This window comes from Vitis vinifera, chromosome 10 (assembly GCF_030704535.1).
Source record: "Vitis vinifera cultivar Pinot Noir 40024 chromosome 10, ASM3070453v1".
Lineage (NCBI taxonomy): Eukaryota > Viridiplantae > Streptophyta > Magnoliopsida > Vitales > Vitaceae > Vitis > Vitis vinifera.
Genome location: NC_081814.1, coordinates 12,795,001 through 12,821,952, shown reverse-complemented (window position 1 = coordinate 12,821,952; position 26,952 = coordinate 12,795,001). Strand labels below are relative to the sequence as shown.

Here is a 26,952-nt window from a genome sequence, read left to right as displayed (position 1 = left end):
CCACTCAATGTATCCATCATATTTGCTTAGTGACAGCATTCTATAGCAACATGTCAACAATTATTTTTTACTATAGGCACAAATAAACCAGACTTCAGTCATATTTCAGTTATAAGCTAGGAAACACTCGACATTCCAATCTGGTGATGTGTACACCCACTGTTTTCTATGTTCTTGTACTAAGTACCATTACTAAAACTTATAAGCTAGGAAACACTCAACATTCCAATCTTAAGAACTTCAAAAAGAAAGAAAAAAAAGACAGTAAAAATATTAAACAACCATGGCTAACATGTATTGCTTTAGCTAACTTGCATTTGTAAGAAGTTAAGAATGAGAATACTGCCTTAAAGCAGGCAAAACATTTTAAGCTAATGAAGTATTAAATGGATAAGAATGAAAGAAACTCACCTACTGTAGGAATCCTTCAGAGAAAGAATGAGATTGAGCATCACAGCATCCCCTACCAAGAGATAAATGACTCCAAATCGGACATACCATCGAAACTGCCGAATGTAAATTTTAGTCTCAACACCAATCATAACCAGCATGGAGCACCAAGTAGCAGCTTCAATGATCAAAGAAACTATCTGCAAGAGAAATTATAAAATGCTTTTTCCCATTATAATTTAGTTTAGCTTTACTATAAAAGTGTAACAATACAATTTCAACATGTCCAAAACAAGAACAGAGAATTTCATAAAAACATTTCGTTAGAGGATTGCAAAACAGAGACACAGTTTTCTGATCAGATTTAAATAGATAGTTCCCAAATGTTTGTGAATAAATCTCTCAGAAAACTGAAAACTCTGAGGTACTAGCATTCAGTTGCATTGAGGGAATTTAAAATACATGGCTTATGAACACAACTGCTAGCACTCAGATAGCAACTAATGTTGTTCCATAAAATGCCAAGAGATGGGAGAAAGAGAGGAGAGATCAGCTCATCATCAATTGAGATATGTGAAATCTTTTGTTCCCCCTCTATCTATCTATCTCTCTATATATAGATATATCTGGCAGGCAGAAATGGTGGAAATGAGAAGAAATGCATTAAAATTAGCCCCTCAGAATGAGAGAATAGAATGAATATTAAAAAAAAGAGCTTCTTGTGCTGAAGATCATCTCTTTGAAATCCATATATTAGAGTTTATATACATTTTTTATTAGAAACAGACTAAAATTGATATGAACTGTTAAGTACAAACGAAAGACAAGAAATCCTTCCACAATATATATAAACTAATCAAAAGGGAGGAAAAACTTCTTGAAACGAATAAGAAGGTTGTTTTACATATCAAGAATATAACATGAACATGTATAAGTTAGGGAAACTCTAAACCCCTCAAGAGGGTAAAAAAATCTCTACAATAGAAGCCTGTTGCTTGGTTCATTGTTTCGCTAACTGATCGGGTCATTATTATCTCACTAAGCTTTTTTTGTTAACTTTTCTAATAAGATGTATTTAACTAATTTTGTTCTTCTTTTATGCATCTTTTTTATAGGCAAATAAAAATATATTAACAGTGCATAAAAAAAAAGGGCACCAAAGTTCTTTTATGCAAAATATATTGCATTTATACTGGGAAATGCTTCTATTCACTCAACAAGATTACTTTGTTTATGTAGTTGAGAAAACAATTCCATGAGAAATCATTTTTCTTTCTTTTTCCAAGACATGTGATCTTTCAGCATCTCCATGTACCTTGCTAATATCTCTAGAAACTTCTTTTACCTGTTCACAATTCTAAGGCATGCCAATGTGGTCTACATGACACATCCAATCCAACTTATTTCCAAGATGGATAGGCTGGTCGAATCTTATACAGTTTTCTTTCGAGATTCATAGAATCAACCTCCTCTTCATTTCTACACTATTAACCAAATGACTAAAGCATCATTACAGAATATGAATAGTAGAAGTAGTGGAAGCAGAAGTGATGGTGGTAACAACAAGAACAATAGTAAAAAGACAAGTAGAAAGGCTATTTGCAGTACACACCGGGCTGAGATGAAGAGATATTAGTGGGTTGGCAAGCCAAGCATTTAGCACCAATTGCAATAGCAACTGTGGTCCTTTTTTTATAGCTTACAATCATATTAAAGTCCTTGCTTCTAGAATTGAGAACATGAAGATGAAACTGTTAAAGTTTTCCAATACCAATACAAGTGCCACTATAAGATAAGTGGTAGTTCATCAAATTCAATCAAATTAAGAAGTTACAAATTTCAATCTAAATTAATATCCATGTAAATCATTTGGTGGGCACAAGATAGTGACCACAATCTGCTTAATCCTCTAAAAGAACCAATTTAAGGAGCATTGTTTGGAAAGAGAGTAAAGGACTTAAACCTCGATATGACAAAGATATTGAGAGTTAAAACACATGGAGACATTTTCTTCGTATCAATGTGAATTTGGAAATTAGAACAACCAATTGATAAAAATATAAAATTTTAAATGAGTTTGGAAGTAATAATAAAGACAGTAATGCATCAATTTGAAGTTAATGTCACATATAATGTGTTTATGACATGTAGGTGGTCATTATGAAGAATAGACGGAGAAAAAAATTTCTATAGAACATTGGGTGAGTATTGTAAGACATTGAAATAAGTTGTAAATGACAATGAAGTGAAGAAAATGCAGAAACAGAACAATTTCTAGTCAGCACCCAACATACCATTCAACCTTTTAAGTGATAGAAGTGAGTTGCAGAATTGACGGAAGCAATCACATTTGAGCAAGAAGGGAAGAAATACAATTGGGTGGTTTTAAGAATCTACCAAGACATCACCAATATGTCATTGACATCATGGAGGAAATTTAAGGGCAATACAAGAACTCCCAATTTCTAAATATTTAAAACCAAAATGCTCAAAAAGTTGATTTTCAGGCCAAGAAAATGCAAAAACTAAGCTAACGAACCGATTTCTCTCAGTACTCTCCAAATCAATTTTGTAAGCTTTGGGTCCATGCTCCAATATGCAAGTGTTCTCTATGTGGATGTTTCTCTACTTAGCTCAAAAACTTATTTGAATTTTGTTCTCTGTGCTTAAGAAGGAATTTTTTTGTAGATCAATCATTTGAAAAGCCAAGACTCCATAATATAAGAAATCAGGTTCAACAAACACTTGTCATAGAGACCTTACATAACTTTTGGATCATTCAAACATTTTGGCAAACATTTTCCATCTAATCACATATTACATTTTGAAAAAATAATTGGTGCATCTTTAGCATGGATATTTATGATTTATCTTTATGCAAATGAAATTACAAACAGATGATATAGGATCCAGTGAAAACTAATAAGGATGGATAAGCCTAACAATTATTTTGGCAAAATAAATTAGATGCACACATTAAAACCATTTTTGAGTGGTAAGTCAAAGCTAAATGCCATCATGTTTGAATTACATACTTCTTAAAGCATGCTAGATTTGGAGACAAGTTCAGTCTCTGTAATGCAGGTTGAAAACAACATAAACCATGAAAACACTAGGAAAGGAAAACACACCTCATACGGAGCGAGCCCAGTCTGTTCATCCAAATCAAAAATCGAAACACCCATCACCAACCTGAATAAAGGTTCTGCAGTACAATAACATGCCAACAGTCCCAACATATAATTGTAGTAATTCGACTGCAAGCAGAACCTCTGGACTTTGAAATCCATCTTAATCAGCCATATTCGGTAACAGCACAGACCCAAAAGAACCAAATGAGATATGCAAACCACAATGGAGTCAACTGCACAGGGTGTGTAAGGGCCAAAAGCACTTTCTGCTGCTTTTGCCCAAACCCCATTTGCCACCGGTTGACAATACCAAACCAAAGGCTCAAAAGCCATCTTCAGTCACTACCCTTCAAATGTTAAGCACTAAAAGACACATTAAATGCTCATTATTTTCTTCCTCTTTTTTTATTTTTTAATTACTTTTGACCAATAAATTGTTGCGTGTTGGATAAAGTTCTACACTCGATCAGTCTTTCCCTCACTCAATCACTACACACTGCCTGATTTCCCACTTAAAGCACTTCCTGCAATAAGAACAAACCATTCTCAAGCTTAAAAAGATTCAAATATACAAAGAGAAAACAAAAAACTTATGACAAAATCGAAACTAAGATTATAGAATTGAAATACACCTGCAGCCAGAACAACAGAAACAAAGCATAAATTTTCCAAGCAATGAACAAACAGGGGAGAAAGAATGAAGAAAATTCACTCAACCCTCCGTTTCGCGGCTGGGAAAATAGAGAAAAAGAAAAGAAAAGAAAAGAACAGAAAAGAAAATCACAATCGAACTTCGGTACAAATTCTTCTATTCTTGTAAGATTCCAGGGAACAAAAATCAACCCAACTAGGCCAAGTGGCTGTTACACTCAATACAGTGGCAGTTTCAGCTATTTGGGTTCCCAAACACTTAAAAGAATCCATGACTTGCCCCTTTATCTAATTTCTTTCTCTTTGTCCACATTTTCCCAGCAACCAAACAGAGCGACAAGAAGAACAAGAAGCGTAAGAGATCAGTACCTTTGCTAGTGGGAGAGGCGATCCCAATTTTCACAATGCAATACTACATGCAATACCCCATATATATATATGACCAAGAAAAGCTTAAAAGATAAAACGAGTGACCATGCATATACCATGCCAATAATTACATACAGAAAAAAGGAAACAAAAAGGAGTGGCCTGTGATCACACTATCATATTTATCATCAGCACCCTTGAAAGAAATTATTCGTTCATTAGTCAACCCTTCAGTTTTCGTCTAATTTCCAATAATAATAATAAGTTTACTTAAATTTCAAATCATTATTTAAATTTATTTGTTTGTTTTATTAGATAAATATGACATAGACTTAATTATAAAAAAATAAAAAAATAAAAAGAGAGTTGGGGTGATGAGTAGAATTGCAAGCGTCATGGGTGACGAAGGGGGAGATCCCTACGTCCAAGGAATAGGAACAGGACATGAAAGAAAGAAGAGAGAGAAAGCGATGAAAGAAAACAACAATATCCACTAGTATAGTTGGATTCTTCTGCGGCCTTGGCTAGGCATGTGAGAGTTGGAGTTGGTTTAATAATAGACAAATGGGCAGAGCTGGTTATTATTATTATTTGCAATTCAAAGTTTCGTACATCACGGCTGTCATTGTGCACCACCCATTGTTAGATTCTCTTGCCGACCACACTTGCGCTCTCTCGTCACTCCTTGGGTCATCATTCTAACCAAAGCCCCTGTTTTATCCAGGCTGCAAACTTAAAAAAATGTAGTTATAACTTCTAAGAAATTGATTTTATAGATTTTTTTAAAATTTTATTAATATATACATCTGAATCATGTGAAGTTGCGTGATTCAAAAAACTATAGATTTTTTAACAACTTTTATAAAAATAATTTTCAAGAAATATGCTATCAAATAGTAATATTATTAAAATTTCAAAATTGTCCCCTCAAGTCTTTTGTCTTTGCCAACTAATACATTTGTTTTGTTTTATTATTATTATTTTTTAAAAACCAGACAAGTGAAGATAATTTTTCTGATGCTTAGCAAATTTACGCACGGCTAATCAATATGCCATATTATTTTTCTTTCTTCTATATTTTACCCATAAAATTATGCATGTTGTTTTTAATATGTTAATTACGCATTGTTATAAAATCTTTTTAATTTTTTTTTTCACTTTTTTATCTTTTCATATTTATTGAATTTAATTATTTATAGACACTTTAAATATAAAATAATAATATATGATAAATAATTAATGAAAAATTTTAATATAAAAATAAATATATAATAAACAAATTTAAAGGTTTAGAACATAACATTTTATACATTCCCGTCAAATAAAATATTTATTTATTTGATAAATATTATTTAAATAAAAATATTTTTGTCATATTATTTTGTTATTTATTTTAAAATTTTTAATGTAAAAATCAAAATCAATTGTCATGATTTTTAAGTTTTGACTTATCATTCTTACTTAATTATAATTTTAACATTTTTTATTGTGGTTCTATTCTTTTACCTTGTTAAATTTTTTATTTTTTTACTTATATAAAATTTTAAAAAAAATTAGAAATTGTATTTAATCTTTTATATTAATTTTATCTTAATTTTATTAAAAGATAAAATTTTTGTATACTAAAGTTCTATATTAATAAACACAACTTTTGAAAAAAATGATATCATTTTTTTATAAAAAAATAATAACACTAAATGTGTTAAAAGTATTACAAAAGTATGTTACTTTTAACATAGTATTACTTTTTTCATACTTTTAACACATTTAGTATTACTTTTTTTTTTTTTCATAAAAGAGTAATACTTTTTTCATAAAAAAAGTGGTACCTTTTTTTTTTTATGGTTGTGTTGATATTTCAATATACAAAGATTTTAATTTTTAATAAAATTAATAAAAAATAATATTAATGATTAAATACAATTTTATATGAAATATATATTTATTTTTTATTTTATATAAATAAAAATTAAAAATTTTAATAAAGCAAAATGTTATAACCATAACCGAGTTTTTGTCTTCTTTAATTAAAAATATAAAAATTTTAGCTAAGAAAAAAAAAAAAAAAACACAATCAAGTTAAATTTATAAGCAAAAAGCTCAAATTATAATCATCAATTATGATTTTCATATGAAAATTTAAAATTAAAAAAAATGACAATATAATAAGACTTATAAAAGAAATAAATATTTTATTTAGCATTAATATATATTTATTTTTATATTAAATTTATTTTTATTAATTATTATTATTTTATGTTTAAAATATCCATAAATAATTAAAATCAATAAATATAAAAAAATGAAATATTAAAAAATTTCACGAATCCAACATATTTTATTAAAAAAAAAAAAGCAAAAAAGAAAATAGATATATTATCGGGAGAGGAAATAATAATAATAAGAAGGATGAACTCATTTGCCTTGTCAAAAGTAATAAACAAAAAGAAAAAAGAATATGGTAGTTGGCGGTTGATGAGAGGAGGATTTGGAGATAAGTTTGGAACATTAATTATTTTTACTATTTGAGTGCATGTAATGAAAATTACTTTCCCCAAAAGATATATTCTTTGAAAAGCAAAGGTCAAATTTCAAAACAATGTAATTTTTTTCAAATAATGCATGATTACATGAGTGTTCTATACATTAATGAGGATTAATTCAATAATATTTGGTTGTAAGCTGTTTTTTAAAGCCCAAGAAAATTTTAAGTTTATTTTATTAAATGGGATGCAATAATTTCAAATTCGTAAAATCTAACCCTTCATATTTTTTAGCTTAATTTTTTTTTTTTAGCAAAAATAATCTCCATTTTTTATTTATAAAAATAATATTTTCTTTTAAAGCTTATGTGAAAATAACAATAAATTTAAAGCTCAAACATACAAGGGATTACTTTTACAAATTTAGGATTATTTCATATCTTTTAATCCATTAATCCTAAACTTTATGGATGTTATTGGTCCAATAAATGATAGTATACATTAGTTGGAAAATCAGTAGTTTATGGTATTTGGACATTTTATTTGTTTGTTTGTATGTTTCTATTTATAGAAAAGGTCGAAAGTGGATTTAAAAAAGTATCATTTGATTCAAAGAGAGAATAATTTCAAATTTGTAAATTTAACTTTTCACATTTTTTTTAGTAAAAAAAACAAAGGTACTCTTGTTTTGTTTTATTTTATTTTATTTTTCATAAAAATAACATTTATATTAAAAATAGGTTATTTTTCAAGTTCTACTATAAGAAATTAGATTTATAAATTTGAGATCATTTCATCTATTTTAATCAAATAATTTATTCAAAAAATTTTATTTAATCATTTGAGTTACATATTGAGGTACTTAGGACATGTGAGCAAATGCATAACCTTTTTAGAAATGGGACAAAGCATTTGAAATTATCCCAAATAAGAAAATATTTAAAAAAAAAATGGTCTTATTTTATTATTACAAAAGGAAAAATTATAAGAGGAGAAAATCACTTTGAATGAAGTAATATTTTCCCACCAATCCATTAATGAAAATTTTTAATTTTGTAAAATACATTTCTATTCATGAGAAACTTTATTTTTTCCAACTTCTATTTATAATTTTTTATTTTTTTTATAGAGGAGCTTGCCTTTTAGGAACATTTCAAAGTGAGATTTTTTTCATGAAGGTAATTTCAAGAAAAATATATAAATTATGAAGTAAAATTTTTCTCTAATAAATCTTTTTCTCTAAAAAGATTTTTAGAAGAAAATATTTCATAATAAAATTAGAAAAATATAAATTATTCATAAAAATAATTACAAAAAATTCCCAGGTTGCATTTGAATGATGTAACTAAAGATTTTTTTCTATTTGGACTTGGTCTTTGACTTTGAGGGATTTTTTTTTTATAAAGATAAGGATGAAATAATAAAAATATTGATGAATAATTCCAAGACTACTGTGCTTTAAGCCACGTTGGAGTCTTGAGTGGAAAAGAATTTGTTTTTCTCTCCAAAAAAAGTCCCAACTCAGTTGGAGAAGATGTGCCTAAAAAAAAAATGCCATGTTTCTCTCTAAACAGCCCCACCCAAACATAACCCTAGCTAGTTTGGCTTCGCATTTGTTTTTTAGTTCTCACTTTTTTGGTGTCGATCTGCTTCTTCCCAGTCTAAGCTTCTTCAACTCTGCTCTTTCTTCACAATTTTCAACTTCTTGCCATCTTACCCTCTTGGTATTCTCATTCTCTTCCCTTATTATGCTTCTTGTAGGTAGATTTTGGTGAATGTATGAGCTAAAATGTTGTAGGTTTTTGAGTTACACTACTAATACCATACCACATAAGGTCTATGAGACATGGTCTCATATGAATTTTCCTTTATTAGTTTTTTAATTTGTATCCTGGAAATTGTCCAAATTGTTCTTGTTTGTTCTTTAGTTTGAGTCGCCAAGCAAATAAGCTCTTCCAATTTATGTAATTGTAAAATGAGAATTTTGAATTGAATGTGGGTACGGTTGCTTATGAGATTGAGGTTTTGCTCTCAAATTTGTACAAATTTGTCCTTCTTGAATATTATTGTACGGAATCTCATGTATAATGGAAATAACATTTTAAAAATTTTAACAGGATTTAGAAATCAAAAGAGAAAATTTTACCTTGATTTGAATGTTTCCAAAATCCAAACGATGAAGAAAAAGCTCATAGTCATTAAAAGTCTCAAACACCCAAGATCTTCTACTCGATGACTCTTCCTTGATCTTGACATACACTTAGTTGGGAGGATAAAAAGGTAAAGATTAAGACTCTCTCTCTCTTTGATGATGGTGGAAAAGAGCTTATTTCAAAAAAGTAATGGAAACCCTAATCCTTAAGGGGTATTTATAGGGTTCCTTAACTAGGTTTAAGCGACTTAAATCCATTAAGGGCTTAGGTCACTTAATCTAATCAAAAATGAGTTTTAATTGGTTAATTAATAATTAACCCAACAAGACTTACTAATTAATCAATTAGCCCAACCTAGAGACTTTGTTCACTAACCCTTGTGTAACCTCGTGTAATTATCAAAATACTCTTATGCACAAAAGTGAACCTCGAACCAATCCATCTCTTATGAAGTATACCATCAAGGTATATAAGCTCAAGCGGGAACTACTAGGATCTATAAGATAGTATTGACTTTCTTGAATCCAATTCTAAAGTTGATTCAACATCCCACTATAAAAAAATTAACTGCACACTAATACTCTATGTAAATAATAACGAGACATTAAGTGTTTTGGTCAATGACCTACTATCCATTACATTCAATCTCTCCATGAACTGGTGTCGGTAATCTAACAAGTTGAAAACTATTAGCCTTTGAAGACTACCTTTACTATCCTTGAGTTAAAGATCCTTATATTGTATGTTCAACTAACATTTCTTAATTCTCCAAGAGCCTATACATTTTTAGGATTACTCGAGATGACACTCTATCTTAATCCTATGAGATATCATGGTGCCTCTATCAAGAATACCTACTACTACTGGTTTCTATCAACAATTACTCAATCTATAAGGAATATATGATCAACTTATGATCTTACCTATAGGTCAAAGTTATTACTAACTTTAACATAAACTTAATATTCTCTCAAAGTTAAGAAACAATACAATGAAACAATTTGGTGAAGTCACAACTACTTGATAACCTTAAGACATGATTCACCATAAGTCCTATTCAATGTGTAACCATAAACATTAGTGCACTAATTATAGGAAGTCCATCCTGGTCAAGACCAACCATCCCTCCAATTTAGATGATAGTGCACTACAACCTCTAATGGGTTGTCTAAGTTAATGAACATGTTGTGATGAAGTCATCTACTTGTAAGGAACTCGCAACTTAGATCTTTTGTGCAACTCCTAATGTACTCAAGTCTCGTACAATGCAAAAGATGCAAACCAAAATACTTATAAGGTATAATGAATGAAATTAGGATAGATAAAGGTATAAATGATAAAATCCAAAAGTTTATTACATTATATCATGTTTTTCAAGGACTCTATCCTAATAATTAGTTGATTCTAGCATATATGGTATTACATAATTGGGTCTAAGTATATATGGTTTTTATCTTTCTTAAGAAATTAGTTGTATTTACATTTTAAGTCTCTAAAGAATTTTACTTACCTGGTTGATGCTAAAGTGGAAAAAGAAAAATTTTAATGGAAGTTTTTAGTATTTAGTTCTTGTTTTTTTATTGTTGAAAACAAAAATGAGATACTTTATTTGGCAATAAGTAGTTGAATTAGTTTCTATCTATGTTTTTAAGAGGAAAAAAGTTAAAAATAAATAAATAAATTGAAAATCTCATATCCCACTCTAATATCAGAGTGTATGGGATTCATTGATGAATTTTAATCTTTCTACCAAAATTTAAGCTCTTTCATCATTGCTTGCCTCCAAGTTGTTGATTCTTACAACATTGGATTGAGGAATGGGATTTCAATTTTGATTTGGGGGAATCAGAATATTTTTTGTTTTGAACAATGGGAATGCGATTTCTCACTAGGTTGTTAATCAGTGTTAATTTTAGCATTTAATAAATATTTTAAAAAATTAAAATTTGAATTTAGGATGTTAGATTTTTACAAGTTCTGCTAAATATTTAGACCAAATCCATAGAAGTTTTAGGGAATTTGGATTGTCCATTTGGGAAGGTCTAAATATATTGAGGGATTATTTTATAAATAAATGTACAAATATTTTAAAAAAAATTATTTCTAATAGCATTGTGCTTAATTCAATTGTTTGAATTTATATTAGTTTTTAAAGCTCTTTTTGACAAACTCAAAGCATGGGATTCAAAATCCTTTTATTTTATTTTTTATTTTATAATCTTTCCTCTATTTTCTCAATAGTGAAGCAAATATATTTTTTATTTTTGGGATTCAAATATTTTTCTTTTTTGTTGATGACTTTTTTCCCTTTTTTTTGGTGTATTTATCAATAACAAAAGATGAAATCAATTTAGATTACTCAATATTTCATTATCACTTTGTCAAGATGTTTTATTTTAGTTGTTAATTAGAGGTACTGACATGTTTTGGGTGCATTTTTGTGTTTATAGTGAGGATTTCAATATCCATAAATTGACAACAAACTTGATAGCTAAACATATATAAGTTAAATCTTGGAATAGAATTTCCAATTACAAAACAATATGTTGATTTGGAGCATGTTAGATTATCTATTCTTTGTTTTATTATATTACAAAAATTTCATTGTTTTTATTTAAAGAATTTGTCCTTTACAATTTATTTTTATTTTTTTTTTACCAATTTGACTATGTTTTAATGAATTTTGTAACTTATAGCTTTTATGTTTTGTAAATGTTAGGTTAAAAAATGAGGAGTTAGACCACTATATTATGTTATATGAATGGTGAAATCATTGATTGTCCAAATGACATATGTGTTGTCCTCCTACAAAGGTTGTTATAGTCAGTAATGAGACCATATTCGATGAGTTGGTAGCAAATTTGTGTGAATCATTGCCAATTGACCACATTCACTCACTTAAGAATGATTTTTTGATATCCATTTTATAGTGCAAATGGAAATATTAATTATATATAACGAACGGCCTATCGAAGATGATGATGATGATGATGTGAAAGGAATGTTCATAGTCATAACACAATCCCTACCGACAATTACCATTGAAATGTACTTGGGGACATCCCCAAAAGATCACCAATCAATGCCAATTGATTATACTAGACCAATGCAAATAGTAGAGGAGAACATATCCCCCATGGGTTATGATAGTAGGGTCTCCCCTAGGCATTGACATAATTATGATGAAGATGTTGAGCCAAGGGTGAATTTAGCAGTAATCACTCAATTAGCTATGCTAGCAACAAAAAACTTTATTGACATCCCTATTCAAAATGATGATGTTGATGTAGAATTATTTAATCAAGATGAGGACATTAGGGATGATGAGGATAATGTCAATAATGACCCTCCTAAAAATGAGGCATCCTTATTTGGTGGTGAACATGAAGTCCTTTCCCCATTGTTTAGGGAATTGAATTGGGATGTAATAAGTGTCATAAGTGTTGAGACCCTTACTTCATGTACTGGATTATGGAATGAATCAAATAATTTTTATCAAGGATTGCAATTTGAAACTAAAGCGAACTTACAATATGTTGTGAAACATTATTCCATACATAGGAATCAATATTTGGTTGTATTTGAGAATGATCTAAATTTTTGGGTAGTAAAGTGTAAGAAATCAAGTGAAGGTCGCAAATGAAGGCTTCGTGCATGTCATTGCAAAACCCATGGCATGTTTGAGATAACAAAATACATAGATTCTCGTATGTATATCTATCCTAAACTATCATAGGATCACTCTCAATTAGACTCAACATTAATTGGATGTGAGATATAGAATATAGTCCAAAGGGATCCTAACACATTCATTACAACACTTCATAAAATAGTGAAAGATAAATTTGGCTATGATGTTCATTACTGGAGGGTTTGAGAAGTAAGGAGAAAAACAATTGAAAAGGTGTTTGGTGATTGGAATGAATCTTACCATATTCTACCGAAGTGATTGAATATCCTTAAACTTACTAACCCCAGGACAAAGATTGTTTGAAAGACATTAGTATTGGGATTTGTCAATGAAAATGTAAGTTTCATGTGTGTATTTTGGTTCTTTGTGGCTAGTATTGAAGGGTTCAAAAGTTTTAGACCATTAATACAAATAAATGATATTTTCCTATATGGCAAACACAAGGAAAAACTTTTGATCATAATATTTGTCAATGCCAATGGGCATATATTTCCTCTTGCCTTTGCAATTGTGGAGGAAGAACCTAGAGACATTTGGTCTTGGTTTCTCACTACATTAAGATCTCATGTCATTCAAAGAGAAGGAATATGCTTGATTTATGATTGTTATGTGAGAATAAATGTTGTTATAAGAAATTTCACTATGGGATAGAACCCACCTCATGTGCATCATCATAATTGTCTCCGACATGTGGTAAGCAATTTTAATAAGAAATACAAGAACAAAGTCCTAAAGGACTTGGCGTATAAAGTCAGGTGTCAACATCAACCATGTAAGTATGAATACTGTGTGGAATAGTAAAAATAGTTGAATGAAAAATGTGTTAGATGGTTTGCAAAGATGGACACTAAGTCAAAGTGGACTCAAGCATGTGATGAGGATATCCATATTCTTTATGGAAACAACCTTAATCATTATATAGCTATCAGTTCTTTTTATTTTTGGTTCAAGAATTGAAAATCTCAACAATGGATTTGATTTAATTCATTTTCATGAAACTTCCATTATATCCTTAGAACTTTTAATCAAAAATTACATGAACCGCTCATGAGCTTGCTCAAGGATACCTTTGAGAAAGCCTAAGTAACCTATGTGAATCAAATGAGAGATGAGGATATAGTAGAGGACAAACATGAAGCTTCTTTAACAAAAAACACATATATTAGGACACCGATTAAAAATCATATCTTAACCTTAATTTTACAAAATAAAAAAATTTGGCATATAATTTCACTACTTTGGTTCCAAAATCTTAGGATAATATGTACAAGTTTGAAAATTTTCCTCCAAAAATCTTGGTCATTGAATAAAAAAATAGCAACTTGATTTGACCTTCATCTTTGGAACAAAAAACAAGACATCTTGAATTGGTTTAGGTTTGAATTGATTTAGGGTTTGAACTAAAAAATGAGAAACACAATTGAGGAAGATTAGTTACTATGAATCTTAATGAGTGGGTTTTAATTTGAAATGAATCCTTATTAAATGAAGGGTACTTTTTGGTTTTTAAAAAACATTAAACGGTTACATCATTAATCATATGATAGTTAATGGCTATTGTCAATCAAGGGGGTAATTATGTTACATTTGTGACAATGTAGAATTAGAAAACTAAGATAGTGACAATGCAATTGTCAACTATCTTAGAGGATGTTTGTGTAATTTTTCCTATATAATTTTTAGAGTATTTATATTTTTATCCACCAAATATATATACACATTCACCTAAATTAAGATTTTTTTTAAGGACAAAAATGACCCCTAATGAAATAACCAAAATACCTTTAAAATTAGCATTGTCTAAACTATATTTTCAAACAATCTTAAGAGCCTTAAAAACTATACTTTTAGACATCTTTAAGGACATTTGTAACTATACTTCCAAATATTCTTAAGGGTGTCTAGAACTTCACTTTTGTACATACTTTTGTTTTTGGCCTTGTAAGTTACATCATGAAATTGTTTTTTTTTTAATCAAAATTTCTCATTCAAAAGTGCTTCTAAATTATTTTTAACTATTTTTACAACAAAATTTTTGTTAAAATTTATATAAATCATAAACCCTAAAATGTTTCATAATATTAATGCATGGATTAAAAAAATGTATAAAAAAAATTGGCATTGACTTTGAACTTATCTCAAATACATTTTGCAAAACCTTTGTCTCAGCAGGTAACACCTAAAGGGGTGAATGGGTGGATATTAAAAATTTTAATATATGAGTTGAATTTATTAACCTAAATTAACCTACAAGAGGGATTTAAGTCAATTTAAATCAATTGAATTCTATATGATAAAAAAAATATCCTATGCAAACACAATCACACAAGAGTTAAATAATTTTACATGGAAAACCCCCACATTAATTGTAAAGATAAAAAAACCAAGGGTCTAAGACCTCTAATATATAATCCATTATATAAGATTAAGATATATAGATTTTCCGGACAACTTTATCCTAAAGACTTAGTCTCTAGTACCTATATCATTTTCCATGTTTGTGACGCAGTGCCTCCAATGCTCTAATGGATTTATCTCAGCCTCTATGGGGATACAGGTCCTTCCAATAACCTAAAATTTGATTGGTGAATTCTTGAGAGAGTATCGGAATGATAAGGCAAGTTAGAGTTGATTCTCTCAAAGATCCCAACCAAAAATGGGTTTTAAAAAAAGTTTATATAGGTCTTAAGACCTAGAGGGTCAATACTTGAATTTTTGAAAAGGAATAAATCTTTTATTTCTAAAAATGCAATATATCATATTTTACTAAAAACAATTTAGAAACTTAAGAAATTTAAAAAGATTTTGAAATATTTCATATTTTAAATTAAAAAAGATTTGAAAGTTTTTTCTATTTAAAATTCATAAATTAAATTCTTTTTTTCAAATCTCTTTTATAAATTTTTTAAAAGATTTGGAAAGATTCTCTTTTAAAAATTTTCAATTTTAAATCCTTAATTTAAAATTTCTTTCCAAATTATTTTTATTATTTGAAAATATTTTTTCTTTTTAAATTCTCAATTTAATATTTTTTTTCAAATTAATTTAGACATTTAGCTTAATTTTAAAACATCGATCCAACTCTATCTTATAAGAAAAAACTAACTTGTTTCTATATAAACCTTTTCAGACTTATCTATGATGGTCCAATTAATTAAACGACAACTTCAAATCTTCAATGGATGATAAGTCACTTGAAATCTTAAATAGAGAGTAAGTCAATGTTTAAAAAATCCTATACCATAATGAAAAGGAACAAAATTACTAACAACAAAAACATAAGATAATGTCCTAACACTTTTTATATTAACAAACTTACTTCAAAGGAAGTATTTAATCTTAGAGTTTATTATTAAGGAGTAAAAAAATAAAGAGAAGAAGGAAGAAAAACTAGGTGTGAAAGAGAATAATAAGATATTTTAGGTGCATTAAATTTTTTTAGATAGATGTGTTAATAAGATTAATGTTTTAAGGTGAATGTATAAATAGAATAGATATATAGAGTGATTGAGTGGATACAAATATAGATTCTCCAATTTTAATCCTAAAACCCTAATCTTGGGTGTTCTTAGGTGGTGTTTGTTTTTTTGACTTTTTGCTAAAAACAATTTGTTTTCAGAATTTAGGTTGTTTGTTTTTCTACTTTTTTATGACTTATTATAAACTTTTTACTAAATAGAAAAAGCCAAAATATGTAACTTTTTCTAAATAGAAAAAATAACATATTGATTTGTCTTTACTTTTGAATACTTAATATAAATAAAATACTACAAAAACAAACAATATAATATTTAATACTATTAAGTATTAAGGTTCTATTTAGAATTAAGTAAAAAAACAAACACCACCTTGATCTTTCTTTTAATGTTCACTCGTCTCAAAGCGCTTATTAGGTTTGCTAATTCTTGACCCCCATTTTGTTACATACAATCATTCATTAAGGTGTTATATATGAAAGACTTTTTCTTTCATATGAAATCAGAAAAAAATCTAACTCATTACATAATAATCTTATTTTTTGAATTTTGACACAAACTTTATATGGATTTGTTGATTTATTTTAATAAGTTTTGACTTTAGCTCAAATTTTTAGTTCTCCATTTCTATTTTATTTTCTAAACATTTTGTGAACCATTGTTCCAGTATCACAAATTTCTTTCTCTTTTATAAATATTTCTTTCTCATATTTATGATATAAGAAATTCGAAACTGTTCAACCTTTCATCTCTCGACAACTTTTTCGATTTCATCAATGATCTTGGCCTGAAAACAATGTCAATATTGTGTAATACAAATGTAAGTTTAATATATTGTACCTTCAGACATGTTGTGGGGGGTGGACCACCATCTTCTACCTCCAGGAACCTGGAATTGTCTCAGCATTTCTTCAAGTACTACTCCACCATGCTTCTTTCAGAACTCCCTGCATAATAACCAAATCCTTTGTTTTCTACAGGTTCCAAAAATTGAAGGTCATTTTGTGATCAAGTTGTGCTAACAAGAAGGGTGAACTAGGCAGCATTAGCTTAGCGCAAAGAAGCAAGCAATCTTGGCTGCCTGTCCAGTTGCATGGCCTCCTCTCCTTCCTCTCCAAGTACTAATCTGCGCAAGTACTCAGCATTTGCAGCTCCTGTACTTTTAACCATCTTAGAAAAAGAGCTTCCTTCATTGAGCAGTAATTCCTCTGGGGTATCATACTCTAGAACCTGAAAGAAATGTCAAACAGGTTCTAACTAGTGAGTTATCAAATATTAACATTCCATGTGAATTTCATTGAAGTGTAAGCCTTCATCTTCTCAAACCCAGATGCTACACTGGTGCATTACCAAGTAGGAAACCAGAAAGTTGGCAAGAATAACATTACCTGACCAGAATCAAGGACAAGGATCCGGTCACAGTCGATTATGGTATTTAGTCGGTGAGCAATAATAAGCATTGTGCATGTTTTGAACTCCTCTCGAATGGTTTTTTGAATAAGAGCATCAGTTTTTACATCAACAGCTGCAGTTGCCTCGTCAAGGATGAGAATCTTTGATCTCCGCAGCAAAGCTCGAGCAAGACTTAATAGTTGTCTCTGCCCAACACTGAAATTCTCCCCTCTCTCCAAGACCTTGACACAACCAAAGAAAATTCCTTTCTTATTAGCATTAGTCATTTTTATCTTTATAGTTGACTCAACAGATTTGCTGAAGAAAATCTAAAGAACTGACCTCTGCATCCAGACCAAAAGAATTCATCCTAATGAAGTCCTTGAGATGTGCTCTCTTTAGAGCCTTCCAAAGGTCAGCATCATTGTGCTCATTGAAAGGATCAAGATTAAATCTCACAGTACCTACATTATAAAAATGACAATTAGAATTATACAGTATATTCTCGGAAAGAAAAATATGTTGAGGAAAATGATTTTTATCATGTTTTGTTTCACCGTGAAAAATACCAACAAAAATCAAATACAATTAAAATTAGTTAGAAATTTATACGTTTTCAAGTTATCTAATCTTTATATATAAGAGGAAAAATAAGTGAAATAAATTTGAAAAACCATATAAAAATAATTTATTAATTTTGTTGGTAGAATTTAAATAATTTTGTATTTATTCATTTCCTTTTCTCTCTTTGGTAAAATGTGACTCATGGGAGAGATTATAGGATAATAATTAGTAGGTGAATAAGATCCCTTATTTATGGGAGGGATTTTAGGGGAATCCAATCCCCAGCTGTGTATAAATAGGATGCACATATTGTATGCTAATACAATTCAAGGAGAGCATAATTTATTTCACGGTATCAAAGCTAGGGTTCTCTTTTGCACCCTAAGTTTTTTCTTTCCTTAGCCTTAATTGCTGAGAATTTTGTTACACTTGTACAACTTTCATTACTAGCAGCAGAACTTGTTGATGCCCATCTCCTTCCTTTTAATTTTTTTTAGCCTGCATAGCCTCATAGAATTTTCCCCTCTTAGATTTACAAAAATTGTTTCTGATTTGCTCTAATTTGTTTGATGGATTAGAAATCATCCAATCTTCAAACTTTGCTCGCAACTTGATTAGCAGTAACCCTTTTGTAGAATATCAAAATCTGCAAAATCCATTCAAACTCAATAGCTGCAATTATTTGGTGTGGTCTCAACTGATGTGAACCTTTTTTAAGGGAAAAGGAAAATTGAATCATCTAATTGGACCTGTCCCAAGTGAAGACAATCCAACTTGGGATGAAGAGAACTCAATGATTATGTTATGGTTATAGAACCAGAAATCAGCAGGATGTGCATGTTCTTAACAACGGCTATAGATATTTAGGAGATTGTTAGGCAAACATATTCCAAAGCGAGGGATGATGCCCTCATCTACGAAATAAAGACCAGGATTTATGCTACCAAGCAAAATACTTTTTCTATTATTGAATACTATAATATCGTGAAAAGCTTATGATTGGAATTAGATTATTATCAAAATATTAAGATGAAGTGCAGCGAAGATGCTGCCATGATGCTCAAATATGTTGAAAGTAAAAGGATATTTGATTTCTTAGCAGGTCTTAATGTGGAATATGATCAAGTCAAGGTTTAGGTCCTTAGAAAGTAAGATGTACCTCCCTTAAATGAAGTCTTCTCCATTGTAAGAGCAAAAGAAGGAAGGAGTGTTATGCTTAACACCCTAACAACAGAAGGTTCAACTCTTGTCACTATGAAGCCAAACTGCACACTACCAAACAACAATTATGGAAGAAGTGAAGTGTCTGGATCACTAGTTAACAAAGATGGATTGTGGCGTGTCTATTACAAAAAACCAAGGCATACCAAGGAGACTTGTTGGAAATTCCATAGAAAGCCACAATCATTTGGTAGAGGGAATGAAAGTCGATATGCACAATCTAGACAATGGAACAGTCAAGCCTATATTGCTCAATCTAAAGAGAATTCCCAACCAGAAATCTCAACTTCTAGTATTCAAATGGATTGTGGCGTTATGCTTGACACTCCAACAACAAAAGGCTCGGCTTTAGTCACTATGAAGCCAAAATCCATATTGCCAAACAACAATTATGGAGGAGTGAAGTGTCTAGAACACTAGTCAACAAAGATAGATTGTGGTGTGTCTATGCAAAGAACCAAGGCATACCAAGGAGACTTATTAGAAACTCCATGGAAAGTTGCAATCATTTGGTAAAGGGAATGAAAATCGATATGCACAATTTGGACAATGGAATGGTTAAGCCCATATTGCTTAATTTGAAGAGAATTCGCAACTAAAAATATCAATTTCTAATGATTCAAATGCTAGTAGATTGAACAGATAAAAGATTAAGAGACTCTGTAGGCTTTTGAGTGGGAAAATATCTACACAATTAGGAGTGGGTTGTTATACTATTACAATAATAATTCTATTATTTTATGAAAAATTTTCATGGAGTCAACAATAAAGACAACCAAGGTTCTTTTTCACTTTTTTTTTTCTTGATATTAATATAGGGGAGATACAAATTTGACCAACATTTTTAGATTGAAGATTAAAAGCACTGGACAAGCAATTTATGTTAAAAAAAGTAATAACTAAAAAAAGAAAAGGAAGTTGTTAGAGAGCATGATATATATTGTGGAACAAATCCTACAAGCTTAAAACTTTTCGAAAAATTAGTTGTTTGACATGGAATCTAAGTCTTGTTTAGTGGGAGGTCATGGGTTCAAACCTCACCACTGCATATTTTTATCCCAATTTAGCTTAATTTATTAAGTAAGCTTAAAAAAGGTTAATTGTAATTGTTTGCCTATGGGACTGTGTTCCTTCACGTGTAGTTTGCATGTGAGGGAGGGTGTTAAATTGCATGGTATACAATATGGGCCCGAATCCAACAAGTTTAAGTTTTTAGGAAAATTGGTAGTTTAATAGAAGTAATGCCAAATAATCAGAAAGATAGATTGCATGATATATATCGTGGGCCCAAATCCAACAAGTTTAAACTTTTAGGAAAATTGATAGTTCAAAAGAAGTTTTGCCAAATAATCAGAAAGAGAAATGCATGGTGCTTGAAGTACTCTCAGTAGGTATAGTAAGTTGTTGATGATACATACCAGAGAAAAGAATTGGTGATTGTGGTATGATACTTAAAACTTTACGGAGATCTGTAAGTCCAAATTTTGAAATGTCATACTCATCAATCAAGATTCTTCCACTTTCTAGTTCCACAATCTGAAATAGAGCATTGATCATGCTAGATTTCCCTGCACCAGTCCTTCCAGCTATTCCTAATTTCTCACTTGGAGAAATTTTGAATGATAATCCATGCAACACTGGTGGGAGTTCAGGCCTGTAACGTAGAACAATGTCCTGAAACTTGATTGATCCTGATGAAGGCCAACCAGGTGGAGGACGGTTGTTTTCAATGGGAGCTGGAGCCTCAGAAGGCAAATCAACATACGTGCAGACACGCTCAATTGCATTTAAACTATTTTCTGCCGCACTTGCATTTCTGAGAACGCCACTCAACAGATTCTTGATATTTAAAGCATAACTGAGAAGCAGACCCATTGTTGATGCAAAGGCTGCCTGGTTTTCTGTTCTTACATTTTCCATGACAGCAAAGCTTGCAGTCAACCAAATTATGAGGCCTCCTAATATTGCCGATCTTATTGCAAGCCAGCCATCTGTGCTACTTATAATCAGGGAGAATCTAATATTATTATCCATGGATATCCCATTAATATTTGCCATCTGATCATATGCTTTATATGCACGAATGGTTGATAAACCATTGAATGCTTCTGCAAATTGTGCATAAACAGGAGATCTGGTAATGGCATCCAAACGTTTGGCTTCACGAGATGTGCTCTGTAGAACACATGAGATGGTAAAAAAAAATTAGTCTATAATCAATGCTTAAGTAATATAGTGACACAATATAAAGGATATCATAATTCAAACAATTCATGTTTATTAGGCTAAGCTTTTATTAGTACTGTAAGAGAGAAAAACAATGCTTGGCAGAGTAAAATATTCTCTATTTTTGGAAATGCTCTATAACTTTAGGTAGCTAAAGACAGAAGATTATATTGTGCTAAATGCAATCTTGTGTTGGATAAATACATAAGGACTTTGAGAGAATCTGCCTCCCATCAAGAGTTATGATACATTTTTCTATTTGCCTTTTAGGAAGATCTTTGGGGTCTTAAACAATTTGGTTATCAGTTACCTAGGAGTTTCCTAAGTCGCATGACACAAGGAAATTACCTTTTTATGGGCACCATATTCATTTTATTATAATTTCCGCATGTATAAAAAAGTGCTTAAATAGTTGAGATAATTTACCACATGTTAGGACAGAAGGAAAAAAGAAAGGACAAAAAATAAAACCCACCTGATAATATAGATAGACTGTATAGAACAAGATCAGAAGAGGCATTATGGCCCACAGGGATACGGTGCTCACAATGCCTATCAGTACAAAAGTTGAGAGGAGCTGCCATAATCTTCCCAGAAACAAATTCACATAATTGGCAATATTTCGATCTATATCACCCATATCCTTTGCAAACCTATTAATTATCCGCCCAATGGGGTTGGTATGGAAGAATACCATTGGAGATCTTAAAATAGAGTTTAACATGGCATCATGCAATCTTTTGGCTGCATAAAGACTTGAAATGATCAACCAAAAAGAGTTTGCCAATGTTGCTGTTACCTGAACCAAGCAAATACAGAGTAAGCCTTCCAGCTATATGATCATTACAGGAACTTATGATCCCCTCAACAAAAAGAAAATCAGAATAAATGAAAAGTTATATTAAATTCACACATGCATGTGGATGCACAGACAAACACATTTCTTGCAAAGATCTGACAACATTTTCTACCAGTACAGGGCATAGCATTTCTTGTAGGATTTCTGTGTTGCAGATTTTTATTACTGTGCTTTCAAATGGATTTCTTGTTACATATCTAGAACAACACATTATGCTACATGAAAAAAAAATTAAATTATTGGAAATAACTGAAAATCAGTTCAAAACTATATAGGAAACAACAGGAATTAGGATAAGGTTATGTGGAAGGATGAGACAATTTGCACTATTGGTGCCAAGTATCAACTGGTTGCATTCACCTGACCAAATGATAGAAGTGCAAAAATCAGATTATAGTAACCGGGTCTATAATCATCTAATGTGCTTTGATCCGTCCAGAAGCTTAACCAGGTGCTACTTCCAATTCGAAGAACTTCTGTCAACACATAGCATGCAAAGAGTACCACAACTACCCATAGGCCGCCTAATGCATCTTTATACCTGCAAAAAGGAACAAAGAAAACCCATCTGTTCATGGACTATAGGATCATGTTTAGCTGTCCAACAAATGAAAGCATTCTAAAGAGACTACAAAAGAGACTCAAATGCTATATTGGTTCATTTTATAGTTTGTATACTGAAAATGATCCTAGTTACCATTTAGGATTAGCTGGACAAATCATGTTGTGTCATTCAGATATATGTGGAGTCTCATTTTGTGTTGAACATGGACTAACTTGTTTCTAGACCATCTAGGGTGATCAAATCATTCTATTTAATATGATTTCTCAAACTAAGGAAGGAAAAAGTTAGTCATCTATGGATGTTGGACACTCCTTACACTGTTCAATGAGCTAACAAGACATAGACCATATTCAATAGATATTATTTCCAGAGTGGTAATCTACCTAACAATATGAATGTCACATATAATCACGTTTCTTTTTTCTTTTGGTTTGGCACCCAAAAAGAAGATGGAATATTGACATATGGCCTTCATTAGGTCTTGAAGGACTCACAGAAGAATCAAAATCCTATATTTAATTGTCACTTCTTAATAACATTGGAATCAGAATGCCAATTTTATAGTCACTTCCTAATAAAGTTGAATAGCCTAAGGCATAGAACCTTTTTTTTAGATTTAGACAAGTTTTTGAAAGTGTTGACGAAAGAAAAAAAATAAAAAACTAATGATGGAGATAAAAATGTTAAATTACACACTTATGTTAGACGTATGTATAAGAAGTGATAATGTTTTATTTTGTTATTATTATTTAGTCAAAGTTTTATTGAAGTTAGATTTTTTTTATATTATTATTAAAATTAGCTTTCTACTAGAGTTAAGATTGTCTATATCTTTTATTTTATAATTTTACTCTTTTGTATCAAAGAATAATAGCCATCTCCAATTGTTCATTTGATAGAGTTAAAACCTACATCTGACATTTAAAAAAAAAAAAAAAAAAAAAATCTAGTTTATGATCATAGACACATCTAGGTGTGCCCACATGATATATTGATCCAAAAAGAAATCATTTTGGAGCTAAGTAACATCGCCACATGCATATAAAATTGGTACAAAACAATCATTTAGGAGCTACTACCTCATGCCTAGAAAATTGAGTTGTGGTTGGACATACACAACTCCAAAATGCTAGGTAACTTGTTGCTTTGACATTAACCAACTATCTGAGAATGTAGAAAAGAGTTATTTAATAATCCTAGATGCATCAAGGGTGTGCTAAACATGTCTTCTAGAATATTTGAGGTGTTTTATGTTTAAGAACCCCATGATTTTCTGTGCAAGTGTTTCTGTTACTTAGATCCTAAATGATCATTTTTAGGCTAAAAATATTTGTATGTGTTGGAGAGTATGATATACATTGTGAATCCAAATTGTACAAACTTAAACTTTTAGGAAAATTGATAGTTCAACATGGTATTAGAGTCTCATTTGATGGGAGGTCATGTGTTCAAACCTCACCATCATATGTTTATTTGCCCAATTTATTAAGCCCATGTGTAAGCTAAAAAAGGAGGTTACATGTGAGGGAGGGTACTAGAGAGTATGATATAAATTGTGAACCAAAATCTTTCAAGTGTGAGTTTTTAGGAAAATTGGTTGTTCAACAACCCATGTGTAAGCTCAAAACAGAGGTTACATGTGAGGAAGGGTGTTGGAGAGTATGATTTAAATTGTGAACCCAAATCTTAGAAGCTCAAGTTTTTAAGAAAATTGGTGGTTTAACAATATGGATACAGAAATGAGTGAAATGAGTTTATTTGGCACGTTCAAAATTTCGTTTCAACCATGAGAGTTTAGGTATGCTTCTTATTCGTATTGGTTTTCTGAACTTGAAAAAGATAAGGAAAAATAGAATAATACTTTTTGTATTATTCTCCTTACAATTACACACTTAAATTGGTTCTCCTTATATAGGAGATTACACGATTAAAATCAGGATAAAATCACATAGAATTAGGAAACTAATAGCTAATTTCCCAATTAACTAATATTCTATTTACAAAAAATATTTACAGCTAACAAATCTCCTAATTATTTGGTGATATTATCACCAAATCTTTCATTCCTATTTCAACACTTCCCCCTCAAGCTGGTTTGAAGATATCCTCCATAACCAACTTGCCTATTAGTTTGTCAAACTATCTTGTAGGAAGACGTTTTGTAAGCACATCTGCAACTTGCTCGATAGTAGGGATGTAAGGCATGCAGATTACTCTATTTTCAAGTTTTTCTTTAATGAAGTGTTTGTCTACCTTTAAGTGCTTTGTTCTATCATGAAGCATTGGATTGTGAGCAATTGAAATAGTAGCTTTATTGTCACAATACACCTTCATAGGTAACGGATTAGAAGCCTTCAATTCTTCTAATAGTCTCTTAATCCACAACACTTAACAAATTCCATGAGCAATTGATTTAAATTCACCCTTTGCATTGCTTCTTGCAACCACATTCTGTTTTTTACTCTACCAAGTGACAAGGTTGCCTCCAACAAGCGTACAGTAACCAGAAGTTGATCGTCTATCAGTAGCACTCCTAGCCCAATCAGCATCAGTATAGGCTTCAACTTGCAAGTGTCCACATTTTTTGAACAGTAGACCCCTTCCAGGAGTTCCCTTTAAGTATCTGAGAATTCGTTAAAGTGTTCTTGTCCTAGTGAATGCATAAACTGGCTAACCATGCTAACTGCAAATGCTATATCTGGATGTGTATGTGACAAGTAGATCAGTCTTCCAACAAGTCTCTGATACTGTTCTTTCTGTTGAATTTTTTCAGTTTTAGAAGATTGTAGCTTAAGGTTGGGTTCAATGGGTGTCTCAACTGGTTTACACCCTAACAAACCCGTCTCATTAAGTAAATCAAGTACATATTTATGTTGATTCACAAATATACCTTTTTTGGATCTAGAAAACTCCATTCCAAGAAGTATTTCAATATACCCAAATCCTTGATCTCGAATTCAGTTGCAAGCCTCTTTTTTAGTCTCTCCAATTCTTCATTGTCATCACCTATCAAGACTATATCATCCACATAGACAATTAAGATTGCAACCTTACCTTCTCTATTGTGTTTGTAAAACATGGTATGATCTGTTTGACTCTGGCAATAGCCATATCGTTTCACAACACTCCCAAATCTCTCAAGCCCAGCTCTAAGGGACTGTTTGAGACCATATAAAGATTTTTTTTAGTTTACGGACTTTGTTTAGTCCCAATTTTCCCTCAAACCCAAGTGGTAGACTAATAAAAAATTCCTCCTCAAGATCTCCATTTAAAAAGGCATTTTTTTACATCTAATTGATGTAATGGCCAGTTGAAGTTTACAACCAAAGATAACAAGACTTTACTTGAGTTTATTTTAGCTACCAGAGCAAAGGTTTCCTGATAATCAATCCCATAGGTTTGGGTGAACCCTTTTGCTACTAATCATGCCTTGTACCTTTCTATGCTACCATCAGCCTTACATTTCACAGTAAATACCCATTTGCAGCCTACTGTTCTTTTTTCCTTTGGTAAATCAACTATTTCCCAAGTGCCACTTCTTTTAAGAGCATTCATCTCTTCCATTACTGCTAATTTCCAATTCGGATCATCCAGAGCTTCCTTTATGTTTCTTGAGACAAGCAGGTGTGAGATTTTTGAAGTAAAGGCTCTATCGGTATGAGAGAGTTTTTTATAAGAAAGATATTTGGCAATAGGATATTTGGTGTAGGTTCAAGTTCCTTTTCTAACAGCTATAGGAATATTGAGGTCTGATGGTTCTTGGCTAGGAGAAATAATAGGA

The 26,952-nt window shown here is 30.7% G+C and overlaps 1 protein-coding gene and 1 pseudogene across 2 annotated transcripts in view; both read right to left on the bottom strand.

Moving 5' to 3' along the window:
• LOC100246392 (ABC transporter C family member 12) overlaps nt 1-4,721 on the bottom strand; it is a 58,002-nt gene extending 53,281 nt beyond the window's left edge. Inside the window, exons 1-3 of one of the 2 annotated variants that reach the window (XM_002281034.4) lie at nt 4,542-4,721; nt 3,522-4,045; nt 412-590 (exon numbers count right to left, since the gene is read on the bottom strand). In XM_002281034.4, the coding sequence (XP_002281070.1) occupies nt 412-590; nt 3,522-3,854 (512 nt within the window). In that variant the 5' untranslated portion in view covers nt 3,855-4,045; nt 4,542-4,721. Of the gene's footprint in view, nt 1-411; nt 591-3,521; nt 4,046-4,153; nt 4,521-4,541 lie in introns of those variants that run through there. The other variant, XM_010657405.3, reaches the window with a different exon arrangement.
• A 12,290-nt stretch (nt 4,722-17,011) lies between these two features.
• Nucleotides 17,012-26,952, bottom strand: part of LOC100254981 (ABC transporter C family member 12-like) — a 132,640-nt pseudogene continuing 122,699 nt past the window's right edge.